Raw genomic sequence first — 14,075 nt, 5'->3', positions numbered from 1 at the left:
GCAATTGCCCCCGAGGTTTGATGCAGCTTCGCTCTCTTGCGACGTCTTCTCTGGGCTCCACTGAGTCTGACCCGATTCACATTGGTACCAGACTGGTCAGCCTTGTCAAACTTCGTGTGTTCGCCATCGCTGGCCCCACCCGAAGTTGCTTTTTCAATATTAAGATTTTTTAAATTGGTTTCCATTTTAGTCCCACGAGTACCGCGGTTAAGCGTTTTCACCTGGTGCATTGCCGCGATTGCCCAGGGCTTGGCTTGTCTCGGGTGGGTTACACCCAAGACTACTCTCAGAGGTCGCCCAGGTTTCTGAGAGGCACCGTTAGCGACACAGCTCCCCCTGTGCCACGCATCCTTAGGCACGGTATGGCCGAGGCCATGGCTTACGCCGCTCACACACATGGATTGGGTGGGTTCCTCTTAGCAACCGCGGACGGCGATAGTCCTTAAGACCCCCACCGCCCGCGACCGAGCCCCCTCACTAACGACAAAGTGGGAACCCCGTGGAGGGGGTCGATATCCTTAAGGATATCCAAGTATCTTTCACAGTTTGGTCCAGACCACACTATACATTCAACCAGTTTTAATCATCGAATTTTCAATTAAATTACGTAGTGAAAATTTGAAACAAATCATGAATATTCAGTATCATTCAAATTACATTTTGTACAGAATTATTACTTTGTTAAACATTCATTGTTTATAAAAAAATAATTGAAATGGTTTAAATTTTCGGAAACCTTATTTTTTAGGCATAAAATTGATGCCTAATAAAATTCGAAATATGAAGAAATTTGTTACGATCCTGAACACGATTTTTATGGTGGGAAATTCATTGTTTATAAATTATTCACAGAAAATGCTCTTAATTTTCAAAAATTAAATTTTTCCAATTATTTCATCAATCATCCTCCGAAAGTAAACTTTCTAATTTTTTGTGTCAAATTTGTAAAATGTTTTCTAAGGGAAATATTCAACAATTACGTTACGCTTTTTTTGGGACATTTTCGGCCTCCTCCCCTCTTTGTAAATGAAACCCCCCCCCCCTCCGGCATATTACTTCACGATACCAAGACTACCTCGCCCGTTAATCACGTTCTTCATTTTTTCTTATACACGTCGGGGAGGCACAAACGCCTAGCGATGGAATTTGTGGCTCCCTATTTACCCTGAGTTTGTCCTCTAGCGGTCGTTCTGGCGATTTTTAACAAATTGATTCATTGTTGAATGTGCCCTAGCGCTTTAATATCGAGGTCAAAAGTCAGAATCCAAAATTTAAATAACACAATCATTGTAAAATATCCAGAAACTTAGGGTCAAATGGGGTTCAAATGAAAGCTCTGATGCCCTCAACTTTCTCTACAGAAAAGGTTGTTACGGAAATCTCGTCAACTCCCGTAAATTCGCAGATATTTCTCGAAAACTCAGATAAGAGCTAAGTCGACATAAACCGTTGTACCGCTTCGCTACTGATTTTACGCTTTGAAAGTAGATCAATATGGTGAAATTAACCCGTCATGGAGATATTTTCTTTTCCACATACCGACCAATATCGCAGATCAAACATATAAGTTGTGGAAATCAATTTTTAGAGCTCAAAGGTGTGAGCATATTTCTTCACTTCGTGACATTATAGAGCATTTCGACACTAGGCCGTGAGGAACTTTTTAGGTGAACATGAGGTTACAGGACGAGCCGAAAACGAGTTCTATAATCATCCGGGATGGAAAAGTTCTTCACGGCTGTGTGTCGAACAATATTTTTTGTCGGGCCTAGTGACAAAAAATCAATGGGAAATGAACTCGTGAGGAGTTGGAGACTTAAACAGAGAATGCTTACACCAATGCGGGACATTCGGATGACCATCTGTTTACAGAGGTTCCTGTGTAGTACGTTTACAACTAGTTAAAAGTTACTCAGACTCAATGAATGTGAACCAGCAATAACAATTTGTTCCTCGTTTCTAAAAGTTTTTATTGTCCTTATGAACGGATGTGACCGTCCACATAAAAAGGCCTGGCTTTGACGATATTGGAGTAGTATATACGCAGACAGTGATAATGCACTAACCACATTAGTACTTGAATTCTTGAATAAAGTACCAAGTATGCGTGTGCTTCAGAATCAGTCCTCCATCAAGTACATGCATTAGTACTTAGTACTTTGTTACTCTTTGTTACTTGGTACTTGAAACTATCTAAGTACTGAGTTGCCAATGGATTTAACACTTACAGCAGTTTTCCTATCATTCATGCTCTCTGTGATTTCGGTAGGGGAAGTTGTTTTCTCCCACCACTGAGTTCGTGAATGTGTAGTGTCAAGTGTGTGTGCCCCTCTGCGCGATCTGAACGCGCTGTAGGAGACTTTTCGCTGCCACCCGGCGTGTGTTCTCTATTCCCAAGTCACCCCCTTCACGGAAGAGTTTCAGTACGCATAATTATTAGCCCCAAAGCCGAAATTATAGGAAGACTCCATTGTAAAACCGGGAGCTTTGATGGAATTGTTGAAATAATCCGCAACTATTTGATTTTTTTTACAATTCCATTATTTCATAGCAAAATCACCAAAAAATTAAGGAGTTTTCTATGGTGTATCATCTTTTATACAACTTAGCACAATTATTATAGCACACAGGAGACCTAAACTGATTAATAGTAAATATCTTATTGAAATCCGTTGTGGTTTTCAAAAGACAAAGGATTTATTACACTTAAGAAAATATATATACTTTCAGATACTTGGATGCACCGAAGCACCTAAGTGCAAAGGCAAGGGCTATCTATTTGGGAAGTGATTAGATACTAAATATTCTGCTTCTCAGTACCTAGACTGTTTTCCAGTACTAAGTACTTAAGGTAATGAGACTTTGAAGATGGATTAATTCCTAAGTACATCGAGTTTGTACTTAATCATTTCGCAGGTACTTAACCCTCCGGCCCCAACTCTCTCCACGATTTTCATCGACATTTTGGTTAACGAAAAATGCAAATTATTCGCTGGGAATTATATCAATTTGTTTTTTTATACCACATTCTAAGGAACACTGATGAATTGCTACAGAATTTTTCGCGAATTACAAACAGACCAATAGCTAATAGGTTAAGGAAATATGGAACTTCATAAAAGGATTTCTAGGCCTGAAAGAATACATGAAGTAGGAAAAAATAATTTGAAGTGGAAAAAATGAAGAGAAGAATAATTAACCCCAGTTTGGTCATCATAGGAAGGAAACGCCGCAGAAGGTCGATTTTTTTTTCTTACCATTGACTGGCTGAGCGGAAAAATCCTAAAAAATTGGATTGCGTCAATTCAAGTGTCTAGAAAATTATATTTTTTTAAATTATTTATATCCACAATTCCTGGAGAAAAAAAATTATTTCTAACAAACGGGCAATTTTTTCCCGTGTTAAATTAAATTGCCCGTTGTGCGACGTTGCCAAAGTCTCGCTAAACGCGTCCGGGCAGTATAGAGTGAATTCGGCAACGCTCGGGCCTAAATAACACGGCGGCGATTCCCTGCGGGGGTGACCGAAGTCGCAAGTTGTCATATGCTGACCAAACTAGGGTTAAATGAGGGAAAAGTGGAATATCGCCCAGATACTCAATCAACTAGAGCTAGGGCCAATAGATGGACGGTCTCGAGGAATATAGAATTTTCATCCAGTTTACATAAATACACCTGACGTCCACATATACTTAGTTGAAAAAGAACTTAAAAATAACAAAACAGAAGTCGATTGGGTATTTATGATTTTCATCTGAAATTTATAAGGAGTGACTTCTCGCCGAGATTATTGCACCAACTACCTTCAAGAGTACCGCCCCACCATTTCAATGAAATACTGAATCTCAATTGAATTCAACTTTCATTGACATTCGATTTGGTTGTTTGATAATCCGATAATGGGTAATAATTCCGAGGTCGAAATTATTTTTGCTGAGGACTCAAATCTTGCTGAAAATTTTGGAATTCAAGGAAGACACACGGAGAAAAATCCTTTAGGAAAATTTTAGTGCTGGCACAATAACTTTTGTTTTATTGATATGAAATTTTTCCCAGAAATCCCGGAAAATTTTACTTAACAGCACTATAATTTTTTCATCCCCGATGGATTTTGCTCTTTTTCCCGAACAGGAGCTAGAATTCCTCTAAAGAATTTCTCAATCAGGAAAATTCTTCGATCTCCTTTAGTTTTGAAGATATTCATCAAATATTCACCCTGAATTTAGTTGATTAATTTCGTTTGATTCCGACGGATCGTACACTATTAGACCCAAAATTTTGTCAACAGCATGAACTTGCATTCCATATAGAATATATAGAATGCAAGTTTCGCATGTTCATCAATTTTTATGACCAAATAAATCTTCGCCAATTATCTCGAAAATAAAGGATTTTAGGGCAAAATGTTACAAGATCTCTTTTGCAGATGAGAAAATCGTCTCCAAAAAAGGTCTCGAGTTTTCCTCCTAAAATAACTAGTTCGAAAAATAATTTCAGAAACAACGGAATGAGACGAATCAACTTATTCCGATTTACCACTTCAACACACTTGCGATTTTGTATTGGAAATAGTCAAGATTGAGACTAAAACTGTTTGACGGACAGTTTATTCTTCGAAAGGAGAAAAACCGATTCTCATCTGAAACGATTATAAACCCTGTAATAAATAATCTTCACTGTTAAAAATTTTTGTCTGGAATTTCTGGTATACTTTTTGGAAATTTTTATCGAATTGAAATACCACTGAAATGTCAAGGGATTTCGTCATTGAAAATTCAGAATTTCGTGGAAAAATCAAAGAGAACTGTAAATTTCAGTTCCATTTTTCCCCGAAAATAAATCGAAAACCAGACAATTCTAGTAAATACATTCTGGAATTTTCAGGATAGTGACACTGAATACGATTTAGAGGGAGAAAATCATGAAATTTCAAATTCACAGAAAATTCTATGTAATTTGGCACTGAATATTCATGTTAGATTGGAAATTAAATAAATTGCGGAATTCTCATCTTTATGCTCCTTAAAATTCTGCAATTTTATTGAAACTTCAGTGAAACCTGAAATTTCATTATTATTTTTCTCCTAAATCGCATTCAGTGTCACTATCCTGAAAATTAGTAGTCGACTGTCCATGAAATTTCGTTGTTTTTCTAACAGTGTTCGTGATCTTCAACATCCCCTCAACTCTCCTCAATAAGCCCTCTGCTTCTGACTGATTCCCTCACCCCTATCATTAAATAGACAATTTCATTCAAGTGGGCGAATGCTTTTCAAAATGTTTATTCATGAAAATTATGCTATATGATTAAGATACTTCACACATACAGACATTAACGAACGTTGATCAATAGAATCAACATTCCCATTTCAGCCCTCTATATTCATTTCTGAATAAGAAAAAGAAAATCTGGAGTTGATTTTTACGATTCAACCCATCTGCCACATTCATATGCGATTGTATGTCCCTAGGGATATACATCAATCCACATATGATATAGTACATTCCCCTTGGGAAATCATGCAGGCTGAAACTCGTATTACTTATGTTAAATATTACGTAGACAAATACCTTAGTATCGTAAATACATCAATAATTTTAGTATTTTTGTGATTTAAGTGAAAAGAAACGATGAAGTCATTCATTAAATTAAACAATTATTATTATTATTATTATTATTCGTGGAAAAGTGCGTCAAGATGGACTGATATGGAAAGACTAATGATTAAATTTAGTGAATTTTCGGAGTAAGTGGGAAATAATTTCCATATTGCAACTGAAGGATTTAATGGTTACACTAATTGTAAACCAAGCCCTAATAATCTATGGAAATTCATGGTAGGACGTTTTCTACTGGCTACAGAGAACAATTTTTCAAATAATTGTAAATAATACAATCGAGGATTAGCTTGAATATCATATACATAAGCACTTAAGTATATGCTTTCATTGTGCGAAGAAATACAACTGAAATCAGAATAGGAATATTCCTCACATGAAAGCGAAATGTTTCAAGTTCTTGTTTCGTATCGAAGACTTCACGGGGTTAGAATAATTTAAGATTGAATTAACAGTACCGAGCAGTACTTCACTCGTTACTTCATCCTATTCTTAAAATTTTCTGTCGTAAAATTATTGGTGAAGTAAAACGTCGATTGATTAAAATAACTTCAATTGATTGTTCGTGTGAGGAGGGATTTAGATTTTCAATGGTCTGTTATTTTTTGTTGAAATAAGAATGAATAAATTCTAATACTGATTATTCAGTAGCGTCTCCTTTTGTTAGGATAATCTTCCTGGCGGTTACGGTCATTAGCACCCTGCCAACGACCAGCACCGCCACAGACTCCTGCACCTGCATTTCCACCACCACCACCACTGTTTCCACGATTACTACCCATGGTGCCCATATCAACCCTCATATCCATCAAATCCATTATCGGTCCACCACGGTCGTCATTGTAACCCCCACCGCGAGTTGCGCGGTCCATATTGTTATATGCATCCATAAATGACTTTGGATCCTGAATATTTCGTTTTTTTATCAATTAAATTGTGTGATTCATTCAATTGATTGTTTTTTTTTCAAGAACACGATTCGATTTTTAGATGCAATGATTATCGAATTTTGTTGACGTTTGTTTATGGTTTTTGTTTTGGTTTATGCACCATGTTTTTTTGTTCATCACATTTTTTTTTATGGGCGAGCATCCATTGTTTGACAGCAGCAGAAGTCATCGTTCAATTTTCGTCATATCACATAGAAAAGAAAGGGGAAAAAATAATGTTAGAATTATTTGAGTCAAGATCAGTGGAGCATTTTCGCGGATCGTAACCGCGCTAATTTACAGGATTATCATTGTTTCTCAGATTTGGTGAGAATTATCAGTTAGATTTTATGCTCACAGATTAAAAAAGTGGTTGGAGTAATTCACGTTAAAACTGAATGAACCAGACAAAGTTGACGATTGTGAAATTGTCCTGAAAATTAGTGATCGAACATTGACAGAAAAAGAACGTTTTGAAACAATTTTTTTTTGCCAAAAGTCGCAAGTTGATAATAGCCAGATTAGAAATTGTTTTAATATAAGATACGACCGTTCAGAACATGAATAATCGCTCTATTTTCAACAACGAAATATTTTAATCTAGAGGCAGATCACTAGCAAATGCCTTTTTAGGATGAAAATAACTCTCACAAAAGAAAGTTAATGAAGAGTTTTTTTCCTTAATGACAGAATCGCTATCATATTATCATGATTATTTCATTTAAGGATATCCAAGTATCTTGTACAGTTTGATACAGACAAATTTGTTAATTAAATTGCGTGAGATAAATTTGAAAAAAAAATCATCAGTGTTCAGCGTCATTAAAATAACATTTTGCACAGAATTTTTCTAAACATTCGCTGTTTATAAATGAATAATTGAAATTATTGAAACTTTCGAATTTCTAGTAAAATTCTGAATATGAATAAATTTGTTACGATTCCCAACAAACTTTTATGATGGAAAATTGATTGTTTATAAATTATTCACAGAAAATGCTCGAAATTTTCAACAATTGCAATTTTTTAATTATTTCATCAATCTTCCTCCAAAAATAAACTTTCTAATTTTGTTTCTGACTTTTAAAATGTTTTCTAACGGTTCAATATCGAGATTCAAACTCAGACCTGCAAAGTTTAAATAATAAAATCATTGTAAAATGTCTGGAAACTGGAGTTTAAATGGTACTTAAATAAACGCTCTGATGTTTGAATGCAAAAGTAGAAAAGAATTTAACTGGAGAAAAAATAGCCAAAGTACTTGGATATCCTTAAGGGTTCATTATTCATCTTAGAGTATTGGGTAGCTGAAACGAAAAATTACTCGCTCTTGGAGCAAAATATGTATGATAGTATAGAATAATTACTTCTTTACTGAAATTGTTCAACTTTTTGAATATACATTTTGTATTTCTTCTAGGTTGGATAAATCATGTCATTATTTTCGGGTTGTCCTTGGGGGGTTATTATTATCCCAGGACATAAATAAAAACCAAGGCAGTGATAAAAATAAGATTGTTCACTTGCAAAGAGAATAATAATTTTTTAGAGCAACTAAACGTATTTTTACCACAAAAATTTTTCATCTCAGGACACCCTCCAAATTTTATTTATTTTTATTGTTTTTCATGATAATTATCAACTTTTTTTTTTATTCGAACCAGACTTGTTTGAAAACATTTTCTCTTTTCTTCTCAGCTAAAGAAATGTCGAGGCTTTCTTTTTGGAAATTTCTTGCTCTTATTTTGTTCTAAAATCACTCCTTTCCGAGATAATTGCATATTTTGTAAGAATATCGCGTGAGAATCTAATTAATCACATTCACCATTCGATGAGATATCAAAGCTTGAATCATTCAGACAATGATTGAAGAAATTTGATCAGGATTTCTTAATGCATTCATCTGAATTTCACAACTTCGATTAATTTAGAAAATTGAAACTGAAAAATTTTCAAATTTTTAAAATCTCTCCTTTTTGTTCTATACTTTGTTAATCTGTGAGAATTTTCGATGTTCATAATTGACGTAATATTCAATAAAATAATAAGCGTAAAACACAACAGAGTCTCTTGTCTGCATTCACATGGAGTAATCTTTCGAGACACATTATGAATAGAAATGATTCAAGTATTTTTCTTTTTCACGTTGAAGGAGGGAGGAATAATCATCGGGGTCGATTGATTCATTTGGATTGGATTCGTTTACAGGAGATGTTTGTTTTTTATATGCTTTTCTGCACATCCTTGGTTCTTTTTATAGAGGAAAGAATGAATATAATAGGTCTCCCTCAGGGTGTTTCTGCGCAATGATGGAAAATCGCAAGAATACCGGAACTTTCGAGAAGTTCCAGGTTGAAGGCATCACCTTAACGATCTTTTTTTTCAATCCCTTCCCGTCTAAAAATTCAGTTGTCTTAGATATTCTTAGTACCACTAGTGCAGCCATCTTGAACATTTAGGGGTGGTTAAATCAATGATAGCTGACTGATGGACTTGACGTGGGTATTTACGAGAATAGATTAAAATTTCGTAGCGAATTTCATTCGCTCTTTTGATTTCAGTGTTTCAGAAATCAAGGTAACGGTAACAATTTCATATATTGTGCTAATTACCTCGGGTTCTATCACTATGAATATTTCATATTGTTAATTATCATTTATGAGAAACTATTTTTTTTTCTCGTAATGGACAAATTCATGTCAATTGAATGACTTCGATTGTCATGTTATGATTGAATTTATCGATGAATTAAAGAAAATCGAATAAAAAATTATTTCTAAAGTGAAGTTGTGTTCTAAGGAGAACCACTACATAAAGCATATGTAGTTTTGTAGATATTTCTAATCCTAGTAGCTAATTTTACGGCATAAGTTTTCATTTTCTCAATAAACAATATATTTTTATGGAGATGAAATATCAATGATATTTAATTATCCCACCGATAATCTAGAATATGTGGGATTTTTTTTGCTCATTTTCATCAAGTGTGTAAGTGCAATTTCAATTTGTTGTAGTTACCGTCACCTTAACATTAATTTTTCTTTTAGTTTGCAGCATACTCATCTTATAAATTAAATTAACTTCTTATAGCGGGTGTTCGAGGATATCTCCATGCGTCAATGCTCTAATTCAATTCGTATCATTCAAAGGACAAGAAATTAACATTTTTTTTCGTTTTTACAAGCAATAATGCAGACATTAGAACTCTGTGACCAGTAATCCACCAACAGTTGAATAATCCCTTAATTTACAAGAATGATTACAGCTATTCTGTCGTGAGAGTGTTCATGCAATAGAATTTTCTCCTATTGTCAAAGTCTTACTGCAGGAAAGATGATTGATTCTTCTCTACAGACTTTTTGAAATAAAAACCGAATAATGTTCCACTTTTTTTTCTAAATTTCAGTTGTAAGAAAAGTGTTTGAGATCCTTTTGAAGGCACCACGTTCATATCTGAGGTTTAATCAATACATTAGCAGTGATGGACTTTGAATTTGTAAGATTAAAAAAAAAAAGAAAAACAATTAGTATCGAAAAGAAAATGAAAAAAAATGAAGAGTCAAATTTAATTCAAGAGTTTTTCGAAAGAAGTTAGTGAGAAGAAAATTTAGAATACATTACCACTGGCAAGTTGTTTCCACCTGTGAACAAGAGGAAACAATGTCGTAATTAGTAAAAAAGACGAGAATACTCAGTCTTCGGAAGATGATAAATTGTAATTTTCAATCTATAAATCAATTAAATTCAACCTCAAGGGAGTTTTTACCCATATCTTTGAATTTTAGGGAAATATTGAAGAAACAAGTGCTTTTAAAAAATTTTGTCATGTCCCTAAATTCACGATACATTTAAAAAAAAAAAAAAAAAAATTTGGAAGGAAATTGATCGATTTCTTTCTTTTTGTTTCAAGTGAAATCATTTTTCTTGCTCTGTGAATATTTGGAAAAATTGTGAGACAAATTTCTTACCGTCAGGACCATTGTAAGCGTCACGATCATTATTCTGAACGGCATCGTAGTTCTTATTACCAGTGCCTCTCATTGCTTGTTCCTATAAAAATAAACACAAAATTGTGAAAATTGAGATTTTGAGAAAAAATTTTTTTTTCAATTTTTGCTATGAATTAATTTTCGTCTTACTGAAAACACTTTTCATTAGTTTGTGATCATAACTTGAAAAAGCAGCCGTGGGTTATTATCATGATGATAATCAAACGGTAATGTTTTTAATCATTTCACAAATTTATTGATCAGTCATTTTTCTTAAGGATATCCTAGTACTTTAGCTATTTTTTCTCCAGAGAAATGTTTTTTCACTTTTGTAGTCGAACATCAGAGCTTTCATTTGAGCCCCAAGTTTCCGAGAACATTACAATGGTTTTGTTTAAATTTTGCAGGTCGGAATTTTAAACTCGATATTGAATCGTTAGAAAACATTTTAAAATTCTGAAAAAATTGGAACGTTTACGTTTGGAGGAAGATTAATGGATAATTTTAAAATTACAATTTTTGGAAATTACGAGCATTTTCTAGAAATAATTTATAAACAATCCATTTTCCACCATAAAACCCATTTGTTCGGAATCGTAACAACTTTTTCATATTCAGAATTTTGCCAGAAATCGACTTCATGCCTAAAACAATAAGGTTTCCGAAAGTTTAAACAATTTCAATTATATATTTATAAACAACGAATGTTTTAAAAAATAATAATCCTATGCAAAATGTAATTTTAATGACGCCGAATATTCATGATATATTCCAAATTTTTCTCACGCAATTTAATTGATAAATTTGGTGATTGTAAATTGTTGAATCTACAGTGTAATCTGTACCGAACTGTAAAAATACTTCGATATCCTTATGAAATGAAAATTTACAAAAGAAAATCTAGAGAAAGTTTTTCTTTTCGACAATTCAACACACCTGCATAAACAAATTATTCTCCTGCTGACGTCTGTGCAATTCCTCCTCTTGTCGGTGAATACGAAGTGTCATCTCCTCTTGTTGACGTCTCCTGACTTCCTCCTCACGTGACCTCTGTTCCTCAGCGTGACGCTCTTTCATTTCCCATTCACGTTTCTGGCGTTCACGGTCTGCCTCTCTCATTCTCAATTCTGCGGAGTTGGCAAAATTTATGGATTAATTTGAATCAAGAGAATCATCGCAAGGAGTGACTGCAATTAGTTGCTACTTCTCAATAATTATAAATTGTAATAAATTGTATCCAGTATTTCAGCACACGTAAAGGTATTTAATATCCAATCGTGCTTCCTAGAAAGGATTTGCTATTCCCCAAGTTTTGTTTTGAAATATGGCACTTGCTGAGGAATAATTACTCGAACAAGCGTGGCGTTGGGGTTAATAAACAATTTGAAGAGACAATTTATTTTAATCGTAAAAATTGCCGAATCTATTTGCAATTTATTCTAAAAATCCGCAAAAGCGGAAAAATAAAAAAAAACGTCAGGTGACATTTGTTTCTGAAGAAAAGTCTCTGAACTATATAAAGTTCGTTCGAAATTTCTCTTCAATTTCCTTATTTCAGATATATCTTTAGAATAATTCGTAAAGAATTACTCTGCTCAAGTGATTCGATTACTTAGCTGTAAATTTCATTTAATTAAGGAATGAACTTACGTTCTCGAAGCAGTTCAGTTTCATGCTCGTATCTTGCAAACTCCATCTGAGCCTCCAACTTTTCCTCCTCCATAATCATCTCCCTCTTGAGGGCTTCCTCCTTCTGTTTGTACAATTCATGAAGCTGCTTCCATCTAGTACCATACTCATGTTCAAAACTGCCAAGTTGTGCGAATCTGGGGCCAACATCACGGGCTTTGTAGTATTCTGGCTTCTTTTGGATGTTTTTGTCTGGATAACCGTCTATGTCATCCTGCTGCTCAAATGGTTCTACCACGACTGGTCGCAGTGATCTAAAAATCACAATGAAAAAGTTTCCCATCGTAAATGGCAGAATTCCCATCTCACTAATTTTTAAGAATGTCGATTCAGTTGCCAAAAATAGGGCTTTTCCATGATTGAAAAAAGTGACAGAAGTATTTATATTTTCAAAATCGTATTTCTCCAATCGAGTCATCTCAGGCAATCATGTTGCTCTAGAAGATGACTATGTGTGAGGATGGAACATGTGTTTAATTGTCTGATATTAATGTATCCAGTACTTTGGCACACAATTCGACATTTGTTCGTCTAATTATGCTTCCTAGTCGGGACTAATCCTCAATTTTCCCCAGTTTAAATAATTAAATGGCACTTGTAGATCATTTTTTGATTCAAACAAGCGTGGCGTTGGGGTTTGCTGACAATTTAATACAATGAAAAATGTTACTACTTTCCCATAAAAACCCCTGAATTTCAGGTCTGTCTAACAGACATTCCTACATTCTCGTTCTTGAATTGATTATTTTCCTTGTTCATTGGTGAATTTATTCATGTTTATAAATGCCTTATTATTAAAAGTATATTACCAGACTATATTAGTAATATATATATTAGACTATATATATATTATATATATTATATATATTATTATATATTATTATATATTATTATTTCCTAAAATCAGTAACTTAGGTACGCAAATTGGATTTTTTTTTCTCAATCACCAGTGAAATTTTCCCACTGATTTCCCATCTCTTCTCCCATACTATTCACCATGAATTCATCATGTAAATCTCAGTGGGTAATTTCAGAAAAATATCAAGAGACATTTGTTGTAATTGATAAAAATTATCAACAAACAATTTTTTCATGTACGATTGCAGCTGGTCAGAACGTAAAGTCAATTGAGAAATTATTTCAAATTAAAATTGATGCTTACGCAGTGAGGAAGAAGCAGCTCTCTGTGCATTTGCGAATAGCGTTCTGTGCTGATGGTTTCTTAGCGAATTCCACGATGCCCTCCCCAGTGGGACGTCCCCTGTCATCAACGACAACAATAGCCCTCTCGATGTCACCGAAAACGCTGAATGATTTCTCCAAAAGTTCATTGGATACATGTGGTGTGAGATTCTTTACTTTGATCGCTGATGAATGAGGGGCAAATCTCACTTTCATTGCTCGTGCTCCCCTTTTCAAACCGTCCAACTCGTGTTTTGCTTTCTCGGCATTAGCTCTGAAGTCCTGAGAACGAAAAAGGAACAAATTTGATAAATTTTTGTCATCCTGGATCAAGGAAAACTAAATTAGAGATGATTGAATCATCACTTTAAAAAAGCAGCCAGGGATTATTATCATAATAACTCAAACGGTAATTTGTTTAATCATTTTAATGAGAATATTGTGAATGCAACAAATTTTATAATAATGTTAAGAGACCATATCCAGGAGTAGAATAATGTTTTCATCAGTAAGTCCCGCTAACTGACGCCTATCGTCTAGGAGTGCCAAAAAACGAGAATACCTCGAAAACTTTGTATGAAAGGATCCATATATTTTCATTGATCCAGACAGTGGCGGCCAAGACGAGTATTGTGAAAAAAATTGAAATCTGTCAAGTAGCTCATGA

The 14,075-nt window shown here is 34.3% G+C and overlaps 1 protein-coding gene across 2 annotated transcripts in view; it reads right to left on the bottom strand.

The window, feature by feature from the left end:
* The window catches only part of LOC107043028 (protein no-on-transient A), a 38,152-nt gene that overhangs the window by 13,335 nt on the left and 10,742 nt on the right, over positions 1 to 14,075 (bottom strand). The window contains exons 4-9 of one of the 2 annotated variants that reach the window (XM_015264328.1): positions 13,389 to 13,690; positions 12,188 to 12,480; positions 11,474 to 11,664; positions 10,517 to 10,598; positions 10,170 to 10,189; positions 5,253 to 6,524 (exon numbers count right to left, since the gene is read on the bottom strand). In XM_015264328.1, coding sequence (XP_015119814.1) covers positions 6,264 to 6,524; positions 10,170 to 10,189; positions 10,517 to 10,598; positions 11,474 to 11,664; positions 12,188 to 12,480; positions 13,389 to 13,690 — 1,149 coding nt within the window. In that variant the 3' untranslated portion in view covers positions 5,253 to 6,263. Of the gene's footprint in view, positions 1 to 5,252; positions 6,525 to 10,169; positions 10,190 to 10,516; positions 10,599 to 11,473; positions 11,665 to 12,187; positions 12,481 to 13,388; positions 13,691 to 14,075 lie in introns of those variants that run through there. The other variant, XR_001461203.1, reaches the window with a different exon arrangement.

Source organism: Diachasma alloeum, unplaced genomic scaffold, assembly GCF_001412515.2.
Source record: "Diachasma alloeum isolate Michigan unplaced genomic scaffold, Dall2.0 Dall_scaffold_00543, whole genome shotgun sequence".
NCBI classification, from domain to species: domain Eukaryota; kingdom Metazoa; phylum Arthropoda; class Insecta; order Hymenoptera; family Braconidae; genus Diachasma; species Diachasma alloeum.
Note: the sequence above shows the minus strand (reverse complement) of the source record. Positions and strands in the feature narration are given on the sequence as shown.